This window comes from Echinops telfairi, unplaced genomic scaffold (assembly GCF_000313985.2).
Source record: "Echinops telfairi isolate 266 unplaced genomic scaffold, ASM31398v2 ScPeMD7_2;HRSCAF=8, whole genome shotgun sequence".
Taxonomy (NCBI): domain Eukaryota; kingdom Metazoa; phylum Chordata; class Mammalia; order Afrosoricida; family Tenrecidae; genus Echinops; species Echinops telfairi.
In genome coordinates this window covers 5,254,978-5,269,913 of record NW_022103898.1, presented here as the reverse complement: position 1 = coordinate 5,269,913, position 14,936 = coordinate 5,254,978, and the positions used below count along the sequence as shown (strand labels likewise).

Genomic DNA, 14,936 nt, shown 5'->3' with positions numbered 1-14,936 from the left:
TTTGAGCACTGGGGGGGTAAGTGGTCTCACTGGTTTGAAGTTGCATCTCCTTGATGGTAGTGAGCATGAACAGCACATAGGCTTCTCAGGCTGGGTTTAGGAAGAAGGTCGTGTCTCTTTCTTTCATGGAGCTCTGGGTGGGTTCCAAACACCAGCCTTTTGGTTAGCAGCTGAGCCCCCTGGGGGTCCCTTCATTTCAGCCCAGTTCCCTCATTCAAGTCCAGGGAAACGAAAATGGGCTTAGAACATGTACCGGGAAGTCTGTAGGCCTTAGAACAGCCAACCTGTAGAGGTCAATGGGCAGCATTTGCCCAGGGAGAGAGTGCAGAAGGGAGAGGACCAGGAAACCCGGGGTGTGTGTGGGGGTGGGGGGGTTGGGGGGGAGTGAGAGCTGTTAACACTGAGGCCTGTAGCCCGAGGCATGAAACAAAATGTGGGTGAGTTGTTGAAGAGAAGACCTGTTTGCTCTGTAAACGTTCCTGTGAATCTTGATTAAAGAAAAGGAAAAAAAGCTGAATAAATAAGCCCAGTTCCTCACTGGTGAGAAAAGCTGTGGCCTTCAGGCTCCATGACGCTTCCTCTTGTTGCCCTGTGGGCCCCACCCTGAATGTTCCCCTCCTGGGTCTAGCAGGGAAGCTGGCTGTTAAGGTGTCAACGGGGATGCTGCAGAACAGAGGGCAACAGAGGTGTTTGTGACCACTGGCCTGTCATCGGGCTTCCGTGCCTGCCCACCCACCTGCCTTCCAGACCCACTTTGGGCCAGTGGGCGTCCCGTGGGTAGATCCCACAGGACATTCCAACCCTTGGGGCCCACCGTGGACATGTGGGTGTGGGTGGTGACAGTGAGTCGTTCCAACTTTTAGTGGCCCTGTGTACACCGCCACCCAGCCCTGCATCTTCACAGTTGTCATGACTGAGCCCATTGTCACAGGTACTGTGTCAATCCATCTTGTCAAGGGCATTCCTCTTGTTTTGCTGCCCCTCCGCTTTACCAGGAGACTTGGTAGTGTAGTAGGTTACACTTGGGCTGCTCACTGGAAGGTCAGCAGTTTGAAACTACCAGCTGCTCCACCGGAGAAAGATGAGGCTTTTGGCTCCCATAAAGAGTCCTCATCTCGGAAATCCTCAGGGGCAGTTCGACCCGGTACTACAGGGTTACTGAGTTGGAATTGACTCGATCACAGGAGTTTGATGCGTTGTTTCTCTTTGGGGTCTCCTTTACAAAGCGTGGTGCCCTTCTCCAGGGGTTGGGCTCTCCTGATAACATGTCCAGAATATCTGAGATAGTCTGGTCATCCTTGCCTCTAAGGAGCATTCTGACAAAAACTTCTTCCAAGACAAATCTGTTCTCTTGACACTCCATCGTAGTGTCAATATTTGTTCCACCATAATTTAAATGCATTGATTATTCTGCTTGCTTTCTTAGCCAGTGTACAACTTTCACATGTACATGTAATGATGGAAATGAACACGGTTTGAGTCAGGCGCAACCTGATCCGCAAGGTGAGCCCCTTGCTCTTCAGCATTTTACAGGGGTCTTGTGCAGGTCTTGATCTCTCAGCTGCTGCTTCCGTGAGCCTTGATCAAGCAAGAAGAAACCACGACAGCCTCCGTCGTCGTTCATGCTACATTCCCTGTCGGCCCCGTTGTGGGGATTGTCTTTACCTTGTGTTGTAGACATGGGCCAGGCTTTGGTTTTCCCAAGTCTCTGTGGGTCCAGCATTTATATTGTTTTTTGATGTTATGTTTATATCTTCATTCTCAACCTTCCTAATGCCACAACCCTTTAATACAGTTCCTCATGTTGGGATGACCCCCCCAACCATAAAATTATTTTCATTGCTACTTCATCACTGTCATTTTGCTACTGTTATGAATTGGGCAACCCCTGTGAAAGGGTCGTTCGACCCCCAAAGGATTGGAGACCCACAGGTTGAGAACCACTGATTTAAATGACCAGAAATATTTCTAAAGCCAAACCTGCTGCTGTCGATTCCGGGGCTTTGTAGTTGGAGCAGTAGCCCCGTCTTCAGGGCTCCCCAGCAGTCAACTCAGCCGTTCTCTGCCTGTGCCTTACATTCCAGGGGCCTCTCAGTCTGGGTCTGGGAGAGTTGGAGTCAACACTAGGAACGTTGGGCAACCTTCACGAGGCCAAGGACCCCATCAGCCAGGTGAGCTAGACGGCTGTTTCACGGGTCTTCCCCACACCACTGATGTGAAACTGCTCTGTAGATGGTGGGGGACCCCTGTGAAACTCACTCCCATTGAGCAAGAAAGCACATGCCAGCCTGTGCTTACCTGGCTGACTGGATCCCCCCCATCCCTTTTGGTCACTGAGAATTTCAAAAGAGGCTTTGACTTGGTAGGCAGGTGCTGTGGGCCTGGGAGAGACACAGGTGCCTGCCATCCCTGGAAGCAGTCTTTAACATGACAGCATGTGAAATTGCTCACTTCAGATCAGTAAGTAAGCACGAGAAAGCCCTTGCGTATCTCGCTGATTGAGTAGCCCAGCTCTGCCCTACTCTAGCTGCTGTGTAAAGGCAAAAGACACTGTCAGGCAACCAGCAGACTGTCTTCCGGACCAGAGGCCACCAGTGCAGCCGTCTGTCGTGGCCCTGCTCTCTCACACCTCCCTCCTCGTCATCGCCTGCCCTCCTGCACTGTCCAGTCGACCTGACTCACAGGCACCGCCCCTTTCTGAGCCCGTAGTGGCAGACCCGCCCCGCTTTACTGTGATGTCCTTCTCCAGGGACTGGTCCCTCCTGACAACGGGCCCAAAGAACATGAGCCAAAGTCTTGCCACCCTTGCATCCAGGCAGCAGTCAAAGCGCACTTCTCCCGAGACAGCTGTGTGTGTGCTTCTGGTAGTCCGAGGGCCTTGCGCTCTGCCCACTCCAACAGTCCAGTGGTTCCGTCCGCCTAGCCTGCAGTCGGCCAGCTCACACCTGCGTGGCAGGTGGTTGCAAGTACCATGGCTCGGCCCTTAGTCCTCAAGTGACGTTATCTTTTCTGTGTAAGAAAATTCACTTAGGGGGGAGAAAGATTAAGAGTTTGCTTTTTTTAAAGGATATTTTTAAGGAGTTCACAGACTTAAGATTTCCAATCCATGGTTTGTGCTCATTAAGTAAAAGTGTCTGTAATAGAAGCTGAATGATTTTTCCAAATAATTTTTAATGATTTTGTTTTGAATATTTACAGCAAAACATTCAACAAACCAGTTTGACACTTTATATGCAGGTACAATTGGATCACACTGATTACATTCTCCAAGGAATGCCACCTTTCTGCCCACTCTCCTGTGGGTTCCTCTCCCCGCAGCATAAACTCACAGCCCCTAAGGTTTCCCCTATTCCTCCAAGTTGCCCTCGTCACCTGGGTCGCCTTGGGCAGAGCTTGGAGAGCGCGGCACTTTGGGCAGGCAGCTTCACCGGTGGGGTGCAGGCATCTTCATTTGCTTGGGTGCAAGAAGACTGCAGGGGATGATTTTTGGTTCAAGGTGTGAAGATGAAGAGCAGTCGTTTCAGGGAAGTCTGGAGTCTATGAGAATATGAAATTCTGTTCTCCGTTTCCCCTCTTTTGATGAGAGCCTTCTATGGAATCTTACACCCAAACGCTCCGTCACGGTAGCCTGCCACCATCCAGTTCTCTTTTTGTTTTCCCTTTGTACTCAGTTTTCCCGTTTGTAAACACTGGGTGAAAAGGCCACCAGTCCCCGGAGTCAGTGTGCTGGACACCGGCTGGGGTGGACATTGGAGGCCTGCTGGGGTGAGCTGGCTCCTGAACAGGCGGTCACAGTTGGGGGAGCAGGATGGGACAGGGCTGGGCTGCCTTTGCTCTGCCAGCTCGCTGACAGTGCTGGATGGGCGCTGGGTATTCAGAGAGTAAGGCCAGGACCCAGTCTCTTTCTCAAGTCCGTGAAGTCCAGGTGGCCCCAGGCCCCGAGCAGGGAGGGCTTCTGTCGTGCTGTGCGGCTGGGGACCAGAGGCCATTTCGAACGAGACTTGGAGCGTAGGCAGCTGGGTTGCTGTGATGGGTTGGCTTTGAGCCCGCACACTGGCGATGGCAGTCACCCAGGAAACCAGAGACGCAGCTTCTCCGCTTTCTTCCTGGCGCTGTGGAGTCTGCAGGCTTGGGGGAGCCACACAGGATGGGGGCAGAAACTTTCAGAACTCGGAGGTAGCTGCTGTGCCTCACCCACTTGGCCCTGGGTTTCAGGATGCGGGGAGGAGGGAGGGTTCAAGGAGATTGTGGGCTTTGGCTCTGGTGTGGATGCAGCCGGGTGAGTGGGAAATGAGGTCATGCTTTAAACACTTGAGAGAGTGAACTGTAAATGCCTAAATATGGGCACCTGCGTGGGGCACACTGGTGTTGGGCACTCACGTCACGTAGTGCCCACCTGCTCTGTGCAGTGGGGCCGGGGATGCTGAGGCTCTCTCTTCCCACACCTGGCCCCTGCCCAGGCCCAGTGGCGCCCACCAGTCCCGGGGTGTCGACTCCCACGCTGAGTAGTGGTTCTGTGGGGAGCCTGCCAGAGCGGTTCTCCGTTTGTAGGCCCGGGCCTACAGACCATGGCTCTGTGACTGAGGAGACTGTGTTAGGTCTTTGTCACCATGGTCATTGGCTGGAGAAGTCGTGAGGATCTGAAAGTTCTCGCTGGGGCCCCTGGGGGCGGGGGACCGCGTGTCTCAGCGTGGCTGGCAGACTGGTGACTGGGAGTCGAGGGGCCCTGCGCATGAGGGCTGTGCTCGAGGCCAGCCGGAGTGTTTGTGGGCAGCTCTTGGAGACCCCACTGATGGGACGGCTCCGTCCCTCTATGGTGGGAGGCCCGGAGCCAGTGTGGGGAGCAGTCCCCTGGACGCCAGAGCCTGAGCCTCGGGGGCACCCAGAAGGTTATAATGCCACAGCACCCTTCTCCCCAAGCCCCAGCTTCCCAAACGGTCTCAGGGTGAGCCATGGCATTGCAGCCTGAGCTTTGCTGAGGATGAGGTGCATGGAACTGGATTGGGGGGAGCTGCAGGGGCAGACATCTGTCCCAGAAGGAGATTAGGATCTTCCACTGAGTGAAACAAATGTGCGGGCAGTGCCGTCAGAGGGGGAGCAGGGAGCCCGGTGGGCCTCACTGTCCCCCTGCAGCCTGCAGCTCCTGAACAGGGAACAGGTGGAGACACCTTTGGGAGTTTGGGGCTCTTTGCGCCTCTTCTCCGCCCGCTTTGTGTCCCCTTGTCAGAGACAGTCCTCAGAATCCCACTTGTCGCTGAGATCACGTGGCCCAGGCATCCGAAGCCATTTCCTAGCCCTGCACAGGTATTTTTGGTGATGGTGACCTGAATGTGATTGAAAAAGCAGGTATGGACCCTAAAACCGTGCTGCCCCCCCCCCCCCCCAAACACACATTGGTGTCACCTTTCAGGGAGTGGCGCTGTGACTCAAAGTTTTGGTTCCCTGGTGCTCTCCTCAGGCACCGTGCACCAGGTGGCAGGAGGGGTTCCCAGAGAGCGGGAGGGCCCCCTGACCTGGCTATTTCTGCCTGCTCTTGTTGCTGTGCGCAGAACAGTGGAGACGTGTGCACAGTGATCTCACACAGCACCTACAGGGGAGGACAGGCACAGGTTTGTCATGGCACATAGCCAGCAGGATTGTGGACACCCCCACCCCTGAAACATGTTGTCTATAGCATGTGTTCGTTCTCGGTTAGGGTAAATGGGAGTTGGGAAGAGTTGACCCATCTGGAAGGCGCCTTACAGTCCATGGCCTTACAGACCATGGCTGGGTCATGGAAGCTGAGGTGACACTGCCCTGGTTATTTCCTGGGGTGGGGTCTGCATGGCCACTCGGGGAGTTGGCGCAGGGGCAAAGCCTGGTCCAGAAGTGCTTGAAAGGAGCCCTAGTGGTGCTGTGGATTAGGTATGGGGCTGCTGACCGCTGGCCCGTGGCTGGACCCCAGCACCTGCTTTGTGGGAGAAAGGCAAGGCTGTGTTCCCACCAGGATGTGCAGCTCTGGGACCGTCAGGAGCCAGGTGTCCTCTGCCTTGTGGGGTCTCCCTGCGTCAGAATGGCCTCTCCCACGGGCCGCTCTTGGGAGGGAGAGGAGGCTACCTGCTTCGGCCCAGGTTGACAACCTAGGGAACCAGGTCTCCTTTGCCCGGTGGGCTTGCTGTGGCCAGAATGGACTCGCTGGCCTGCGCGTCGTTTGGTTGTGCTGATCTACACGACGACCTTCGATGTTACCCCAGCCTTTGCGCTCCTCCTGGGTATTGGTGGCAGCTCGAGTCTGGGGAATGGAAGACTGACGGGTTTCTCTCTTCAGGGTTCACAGATGGATTCAGTGGCAAAGACCACCAACAGAAGTGAACAGAAATCAAGGTAAGCAAGACTCCAGCCCCTCCAGGGTTCGGGTGCACACAGTGCCTCCCCTGAGCTGCGTTGCTGGTCTAGGGCACCTTGGTCTCTGAGGGTCGGGAGCGGATGCTGGCGGGCCGCCTGCCCCTTGGCTTCAACAAGAGGAGGCAGTGTTCTGCAGCGGTGCCTGGCATACCAGCAGCCTGCGTGTCTGTCCTGCGGGCGGGCTCCCCGCGGTGGGGTGATGGTGCTCCTGTAGGACGACGGAGTGGAAGCCCCAGAGAGTTTCTAAGGCTGTCTTCCTCATGGAGGGGCGGCCCTCCTTCTCCCTCAGCGCAGTGGCTGTTGGGTTCAAATCGCCGACCTCTCCATCAGCAACCACTGCTCCACCAGGGGTCCAGGAATAAGACAGCACCCCCAATCCCTTAGGAAACGCGCTCACCTGCTGCCACCGAGTCCCTCTCACCCCCGTGACCCTCTAGGACAGTGTTTCTCAGCCTTCCTAATGCCGCAACCCTTTAATGCGGTTCTTCATGCTGTGGTGACCCCCAACCGTAACATTATCTTCCTTGCTACTTCTTAACTGTAATTTTGCTATTGTTATGAATCGGGCGACCCCTGTGAAAGGGTTGTTTGACCCCCCAAAGGAGTTGCGACCCCCCAAGGGAGTCGTAACCCCCAGGTTGAGAACCGCTGCTTTAGGACATCGTTTCCCAAATGGATATGATTTACTGCCCGCCCCTTTCAGAGAGATGATGGCTCACTGCCCCTCTGCACTTAAACACATCTCTAGTGCAGCCCCGGTCTCGGGACAGTGTGGGCCTGCCTTCACAGGCAGTGCCCATCAGTCCAGTACTCCTGGGTGGTCTGGCACACAGGAGAACTGCCCCACAGGGGAGCCGCCCTCCTGTCTTTCTCTGTAGAGCCGCTGGTGTGCTGACCACTGCGTCCCAGGGCTCCCTTGGAATCAGTGCCCAGGCTCCCGGTGGGGTGGGGTGGTAAAGCCAGTGCCCTGCAGGCTGCCTGAGCCCCTGGTGCTTAGGTTCTCTCTGCGCCACAGTACTTCGGTTGATGTTTCTTCTCTCCCTCCGTGTCACATAGAAAGTTCCTGAAAAGCCTGGTCCGGAAGCAGCCACAGGAGCTGCTGCTGGTCATCGGGACGGGCGTGAGTGCGGCCGTGGCCCCGGGCATCCCGGCGCTGCGCTCCTGGCGAGGCTGCATTGAAGCTGTGATCGAGGCTGCAGGCCAACTGGAGGTGCTCCACCCCGGGGACATCGCCGAGTTCCGAAGGAAGGTGACCAAGGACCGAGACCTGCTGGTCCTTGCCCACGACCTCATCCGCAAGATGTCCCCTGTGAGTGAGTCCCTGGCAAGTTGTGCATGTCCCTCTGGTCCATAGAGCTCAGGTCAGAGCTGGCGAGTTAGGACAGACTCGGGAGTTTTCTAGTCATGGGCTGGGCTGGGCTTTGCGGGTGGGGGTGGAGACTCTGGCCCTTGTCTGCTGGTAGGCGTGTTCCAGGGGAGGAAGGATGGTCAGTGATGGAGATGCTGTGATACCTGTGGTTAGGAGAGCCCGGGGCTAAAATGCATGGTCTGCTCCTCCACAGAGCAGGTGAGGTGACAGGTCAGTGTTGGGTCCTCCATGATGCACCCAGCCAGATTGAGGTCAGAGGCTGGACCTCTTAGGCAAATGCAGGGAGTCGCTAGGCAGCATGGAGGTCCATGGGCAAAACCACCCCTCCTGGAGAGCAGCCAGAGGGGATGCTGGCTCCCCAGGGAGTGAATATGAATATTTGAGCGTCATGCTGCTGTTCGCTCTACTTGGCTCATGTTCTGAGGACTTTACCTAAAGGGGCTCCAGGGAGGCCCTCAGCACGAGGCTCTCGATGCTGCCCTGCGGTGCTGTGTGTGGAGTTCAGGTGGGTGGGGGCTGGGGGCAGATCAGAGCTGGGTGCAGAGCACAAGTGGCTTGGCACAGGTGCCCAGTGGGGCTGAATTTCCAGGGAATCCCGACTAAGGCAGAGAAAGGAGCTGGAGAGCATCCCAGAGCACATGCACGGTGGGTGGTGACCCTCACTGGGGAGCGGGAGAAAGGACACCTGTGCGCTCAGGGCTAGTGAGGAGGTTGGTCGGGGTGGGGGTAGGGTGGGGAGAGGGGGCTTCCTGGGAGGTGGTGGTGGGTTGAGGGGAGGGGGACTGCAGTGGGGGCAGTTGGGCCAGAGGCTGAGGAGGAGCAGCTCTCCGGGAGGTACACACCTAGTGGGTGCCTGAGGGTGACCTGGGGTATCCGAGGCAGGCACTGCCAAGATGGGCCTGGTGCTAGGGAGCAGGATGGCAGAGTGTGGAATCCTCGGTGAGTGGCTGCCAATTGCCACCGAGGGTGGTGGACACCCAGCTGGAGGGCAGACAGAAAGTGGGAGCCAAAGTCAGGGTGGGGGGAACGTGCCCCAGGAGGGCTTTCGCAGCACAGGAGGTGGGCCTGAGTGGGAAACAGGCAGTCCTGGTGGCCACAGGGCAGGGTGGAGACGGGCCCCTCCAGGCCCATGACAGGGATACAGGCGGGTGCCTGGGAGGAAGTGGGCGCCTCAGAGTCTGGGGGCTGGGAGCTCTGAGGAGGTGGGCTAGGAGCTCAGTGTGTCGGGAAGGGGGCTGCCTGGAGCCCGGTGGACATGGACACGCAGTCACTGAGGGTCTCTGGCTTCCTGTGCAGTGAGGGCACCACCGGTGAAGGGGTGGATTCTAGGGGAGTGTGGTGGGCAGGGGTTCTAAGTGGGGAGACAGACTGGTTGGGGATCCTTCAGGGGCACGGACTCTGGCCCTCTACATCCTTCCCTGTTATCCACCCCCACTTCCCTGATTCCCTTAGAACAAAACTGCATAAAAGATCCAGGTGTACTCATTGTCACCCCCGCTTTCCCCAGGCCTGGTCCCATGCACTCGGTCAGTGTCTGTGTGGTGGCATCTTCTGGGCTTTGCTCTCACTTCCTGTGCCCCCACCCTCACCCCTGGCATGGCTGTGCCTCATGGTCAGTTGAGGTGGAAGGCAGGGGTTGGGGATTGGCTGTCACCCAGTGCTGTTGTGCCTGTTTCGGCCTCTGCTTAGGGTGTTGGGTTGTGTTTTGCCTGCTTGCTGTGTCCCCAGCTCCTGGAACATGGCGGCCACTGAGATGCTGTCTTTAACTCCCGCTCTGCCTCTCTAGCGCACAGGTGACACCAAGCCCAACTTCTTCCAGGACTGCCTCATGGAGGTCTTCGACAGCCTGGAGCACCACATCCAGGACCCGCTGGTGCTACAGGCCATCCTCAACCTGATGGAGCGTGGCGCTATGGTGCTCACCACCAACTACGACAACCTGCTCGAGCTCTTTGGGCGGCAACAGGGTCGGCCCATGGAGTCGCTGGACCTCAAGGACAAGACCAAGGTGCGGGCACCGGGCCCCAGGAGGCCGCTACCTGGCAGTTCTCCATGGTTGGCCCCCAAGCACGCTCAGACCCCCAGCAGCTGGACAGGGAGACCCTTCATCCCTCCAGGCTTTCTGGCCCTGGTTTCTTGTAGTATTAAATTAAAAAAAGTGATGCTGGGGGAGTGAAGGGCCAGCCCCCACCCGCTGCTACTACTATTACTACTACTTGGATTCAGTAATGCACAATTGTACGGTTGAGATATATAAGTATTATATTAAAGTCATTGAGAGCATGAGAGATAATACAATAATACAGTCAGACACATTACATGGTACCATTGCTCACCTCAGCCCAGCTTGGTGGTCCACGTGGAGAGAGGGGGAAGGGAAGGAGGGTAAGGGAACAAGGGAGTGGGGGAAGAGTCAGGGAGGTCAGAGTCTGAGGGGTCCGAGTCCGAGAGCTCTATATTGCTGACCCATGCCTATATACCTTTTGGGGGCATGCCAGCCCACTAATTACAGGTAGAGCCATACGTCACAGGGAGGGGTTACACTATAGGGTACCCAGTTATGAGAGGGTGGTCTCTGGGTCTCCATAGAAACCATTATCAGTTGGGTGCGAACTCCGCCCACAGGAGCCAAACTAATGGCCTTAGGCTCCAGAGAGAGGTAACCCATTGTCTCCAGCATCTGGGAGCTGGCCCAGCCCTGCCGTGGCATGAGACAGCAGTCTGGCAACAAGTATCTGACTTCCCTCCACAGCTTCTCAGTTGTCCTTTCTGACTTTCTCCTTGGTCCCTGCATGGTGCAAAACAGTTTGTGCACTCAAGGAGCTGTGGTGGTGCAGGGGCTCTGAGTTTGGCTGTGATCTGTGTGGTTGGCAGTTCAAAAGCACTGGCAGCTCCGTGGCAGAAAGACTGGGCTTTATACTTTCGGAAACGCACAGGGATCACTATGAGTCAGCATTGACAGGATGGCAGTGAGTTTTTGAGTTGATTAACCTGAAGTCCGTGGTTCAAACCCACCCAGTGGTGCTGCACAAGAGAGGTCTGGCTTCTGAAAGGGAGCCAGCCGGGTGGAACCTGTGTGCATAGCCCACGCTGTGCTCCGGGGGCTCCAGGAGGTGACATTGGGCGGGTCTGGGCGCTTTGTTTTGGCATTGCTCTCTGTAAGATTCTCAAATGCACACTCAACTCCTTGTAGCCAGAATCACTGCCATCGGGTCGATGCCAACTCACAGCGACCCTTTAGAACAGGCAGACCTGACTCTGGGAACAGAAGGGCCCGTGTGGGACCCACAGAGCGACTGGTGGCTTCAAGCTGCTGCCCTTGCAGATCGCAGCCCAACGTGTAACCACGTGGTCGCCGGCGCTCCGTAGACCAATGTACAGGAAGGAAAGCCTCACGAAGGCAAAGCAGAAGCTTCCATGGCCTTAGTGGCAACTAGAACAAAATGGGATGGCAGCCTATGTGGTGTTTGTACCAAGTTACAAACTTTTCCCGTAAATGTAGGAGATCTTCCGTTATTAAATGCTTTTAAAAGCGTGCTTTAAAATGGCCAGATAGTCATACACATAAATTATGACTGCCCCTTCCCATGCCCTCGTCAGCATCACTCTGCTCTCGTGAGTGAATGATGCTGCCCTGCACCTGGTGTCCCCACCCCCTGTGCCCACCTCCAGCGTCAGTGCCCAGACGGCCGTGGGGTCACAAGGCATAGCTGTGAGAGACATGACTGTTCAGGGCTGTGGGGTCAGTTCTGACTCATAGCCACCCCGTCTACGACAGAGTGGAACACCGCCTGCTCCTGCCCAGCCTCACAGTCGTCACGTCTGAGCCCATTGTTGCAGCCACTGTGTCCGTCCATCTTGTCGGGGCCCATCCTCCTTTCTCCCACTGCCCCTGCCCCCTCCAGCTTTCCCAGCATGCAGTCTCCTTTCCCAAGCATCAGGGCCTTCTCTGGTGCAGGAGCCAAACTGACACAGGACTGAGAAACGCAGGGCCCTCCCTGCGGCCCCTCTGACAGGTTGGCGGTCAGTCAGCTCACGGGATTGAGATGTTCCCTCCTGAACGGTGTGTGAGATACTATAGTGAAGGGTGGGGTGGGGTGGCTTGCGTCAGCACAGCTGCCTTAGCGCCAGTGGGAACGGCTCTGTCGTGAACCACGAGGCCGGTGGGTTTCCACGCGTGCCTGCATGAGGTGACACCAGTTTCCCTCTTCATGTTTGCCAGGTGCTCCAGTGGGCAAGAGGCCACATCAAGTATGGCGTCCTCCACATCCACGGCCTGTACACTGACCCCTGTGGGATGGTGCTGGACCCGTCAGGGTATAAAGATGTGACTCAAGACTCCGAAGTTATGGTGCGTCTCCTGGTGGCCTAGCGCTCCGAGCCTGTGGCCTAGCCCTGGGGACGCCTGGTGCCACGGGGCTGCATTCCAGGTGGTTCCCTGGGTCCTGTATCCCTCGGTCTGCCTGCTTGGTGTACTGGTTGGGGTGGGGGTGGGGTGGCTGGCATGGGACCACTGAGACTGCACACAGCGTCCTCTGCGGAGAGCTCAGCCCTGCCTGGAGGGGCCTCTTGTCACCCAGGGAGCAGGGGAAGCTCCTCAGCAGGGGGGCCCTGCTGGCCATTTCTTGCACACACCTGGAGTGTACCTCTTGGCTTCCCTGCTCCCGTCTGCACTCTCTGAGCCCAGTAGTGTGCCCCCTGGGCCCGCCTTCCTCGCTGTTTCCCTGCAGCAGTCGTCCATCTGCTCATCCACAAGCTCAGGGCTGGGGCTGGGGGGATCCGTCACTCATTGGCACCCCCAGAGCCCATGTGACTGGCACTGGGGTGCCCATAGCAGGGCGACTGGGCTGTGTCTGGAGGCTGTGTGATAAAGGTGGTGGGTGCCACTGAGCCTTCTCCAGGTGTCACCCTGTGGTCTGCCCAGCCCACCCTCTTTGCTTCTGGCAGTTGCCTGCCCCTCATCTTTCCCTCCCACAGAAAGAACTCTCTCTTTCATTCTCTCTCTCTCCCCCACGTAGGCAGGCATGGCTCCAGGTGTCTGTGGGCGCAGCTCTGAGCCGGAACATTCTGAATACCTTGTTTAATGTTTTAATATTTAGACGTTGTACATGTGCTAGATTTGAGCTCAGCATTTGCACCACTGGGCTAGAAGGGCTTTGATTTGGGGCACAGGCCAGCTGACTGGCTGCCTGGGTCTGAGCCTTGTGACAAGTGCGGGCAGGTGCTGCGACTGGCTGCTCTGTGTGGCTCCTGGGGGGCCGAGAGCAGTGTCACACACTTTGTGGGGTGACTGACTGTCACGTCCACGGCCTCCCTTCCTCCAGGAGGCGCTGCAGAACCTGTACCTGAGCCGGTCCTTCCTGTTCGTGGGCTGCGGGGAGACCCTGCGCGACCAGATCTTCCAGGCGCTGTTCCTCTACGCGGTGCCCAACAGGGTGGACCTGGAGCACTACATGCTGGTGCTCAAGGAGGGCGAGGACCACTTCTTCAAGCAGCAGGCTGACCTGCTGCTGCACGGCATCAAGGTGGTGTCCTACGGGGACTGCTTCGACAGCTTCCCAGGCTACGTGCAGGAGCTCAGCGCCCAGATCTGCCGCCAGGGGGGCCCAGGTACCAAACCCAGACTACTGCTCCCCTAGTCTTTGAGAATCAGATTTCCCTACCATAGCAGAGTTGCCTCACACAATTGTTCTCATGCCCAACAGTTGCCTTGGTGCCCTGGGCAATTGAAAGCTTTGGTCCATAATCCAGTAGAGTGTAGGTACCCCCGCATCCCCTCGCCCCAGTTGTCCTTGTGCACTCCAGGACCAGTGTTGCCCAGTAGAATCCACCACCCTTCTTGGTCATCGGGAGCCTCCTAGTGCTTCGCAGGGCCACCCAGGGCTGTGGGGCAGGAGAGGCTGGGCAGGGGTGGGTGATACCCTGTGGTTGGACAGATGCAGTCACCCTAAAGTCTGTACGCACCCCCCCACCCCCACCACACCCCCACCCTGTTTTAGATGCCTTGCCCAGAGAGGAAATGACCAAGCTGCTCTATCCCTTGGTGTTGCTGGAAAGTGCAGACCCCACCCAGCCACTCTCTCATCACTGCCTTAGGTGAACACATTGATTTTCTATAGAAGTTGGTGTCGTTGTGCACCCAGGTCTGTTGCACACCACACACTGTACAGTCATTGGTGAGGGTCTTCTTTGGGGAGCAGTTTGAGGCTTGGCATGACCGAGGCAACCGAGAAACCCGAGCCTGGTCGTCTTGCCGAAGGGCACTCTGGTTATGTCGAGGGTCCTGAATCATTGACGATGGCACACTCGCCAAGTTCCATGCAGCTTCTCATGTCACGGTAATGGGAGCCCAGGCACACAGCGCAGACAGGCTTAGCCACGCCACAGCGAGCCGCAGAACTGGGGGCCCATGACTGGCTCAGAGCACCCGGCTGTGAGGGTAGAGCCTGGAGGGTGCCAGGCTCAAGGCCACTGAGCGCAGGGCAGCCTGCAGTGTGTCTGGGTTGCTGTTTGGTTAGTTACAAGTGGTCGTGTGCCGCTTGGTGTCGACGTGGTAGTGTTGGCAGCATGGTGGCTTGGAGAGACAAGCCCCCAAGGGCTCTGCCTTACATGTCCCAGCTGGCCCTACTTCTGGTCGCCCTCGCCACTGCTGGAGGTAGGTGACAAGTGAGCCGTGGGACACTTGTCTACTACTTAGTGCCCAGGTGTACACCAGGCCTCTCCCCTCTGCCCAGCCCCCTTGATCTTAGGCCCGGCAGCTGAGTAGGGTCATTGGATTACCAGGACTCCCAATCCCTGACTGTGTTGTTAAGGACACAGATACGGGGTGCTGAGCAGGGAGGCAGGGTGTTCAGGACACAGAGGACCTGGCCAGTGCTGGGACGGGGTGGGGCGGAGGAGCCCGCTCTGACAACTTGTTTTACTTCTTCTCAGACGCAGATCGGGTGGACAGCACCACGCTCCTGAGTAAGGCTCCCCTTGACTTCTGTTGCACGCCTGTTGCCCACACCCCCTTTACATGCTTCTCTCTGCTGGTCCCAGCTTGTGTTAGACACGTCCCTGCCAGGGAGGTTGGGCCAGTGCCGGCCTCCAAGATGGATGCAGGGGGGAGCCAAGAGGAGTCCATGTGTGCTGGGCTGTGCAGTGTGAGGTGCAGCCATGTGGCAGCTCCCCCTCCCCCCAC

At 57.1% G+C, this 14,936-nt stretch overlaps 1 protein-coding gene across 2 annotated transcripts in view; it reads left to right on the top strand.

The window, feature by feature from the left end:
• FAM118A (family with sequence similarity 118 member A) overlaps positions 1 to 14,936 on the top strand; it is a 30,559-nt gene that overhangs the window by 9,197 nt on the left and 6,426 nt on the right. Inside the window, exons 2-7 of one of the 2 annotated variants that reach the window (XM_045290167.1) lie at positions 6,308 to 6,363; positions 7,441 to 7,693; positions 9,573 to 9,761; positions 11,976 to 12,104; positions 13,078 to 13,363; positions 14,687 to 14,719. In XM_045290167.1, coding sequence (XP_045146102.1) covers positions 6,317 to 6,363; positions 7,441 to 7,693; positions 9,573 to 9,761; positions 11,976 to 12,104; positions 13,078 to 13,363; positions 14,687 to 14,719 — 937 coding nt within the window. In that variant the 5' untranslated portion in view covers positions 6,308 to 6,316. Of the gene's footprint in view, positions 1 to 6,307; positions 6,364 to 7,440; positions 7,694 to 9,539; positions 9,762 to 11,975; positions 12,105 to 13,077; positions 13,364 to 14,686; positions 14,720 to 14,936 lie in introns of both variants that reach the window. The other variant, XM_004700224.2, reaches the window with a different exon arrangement.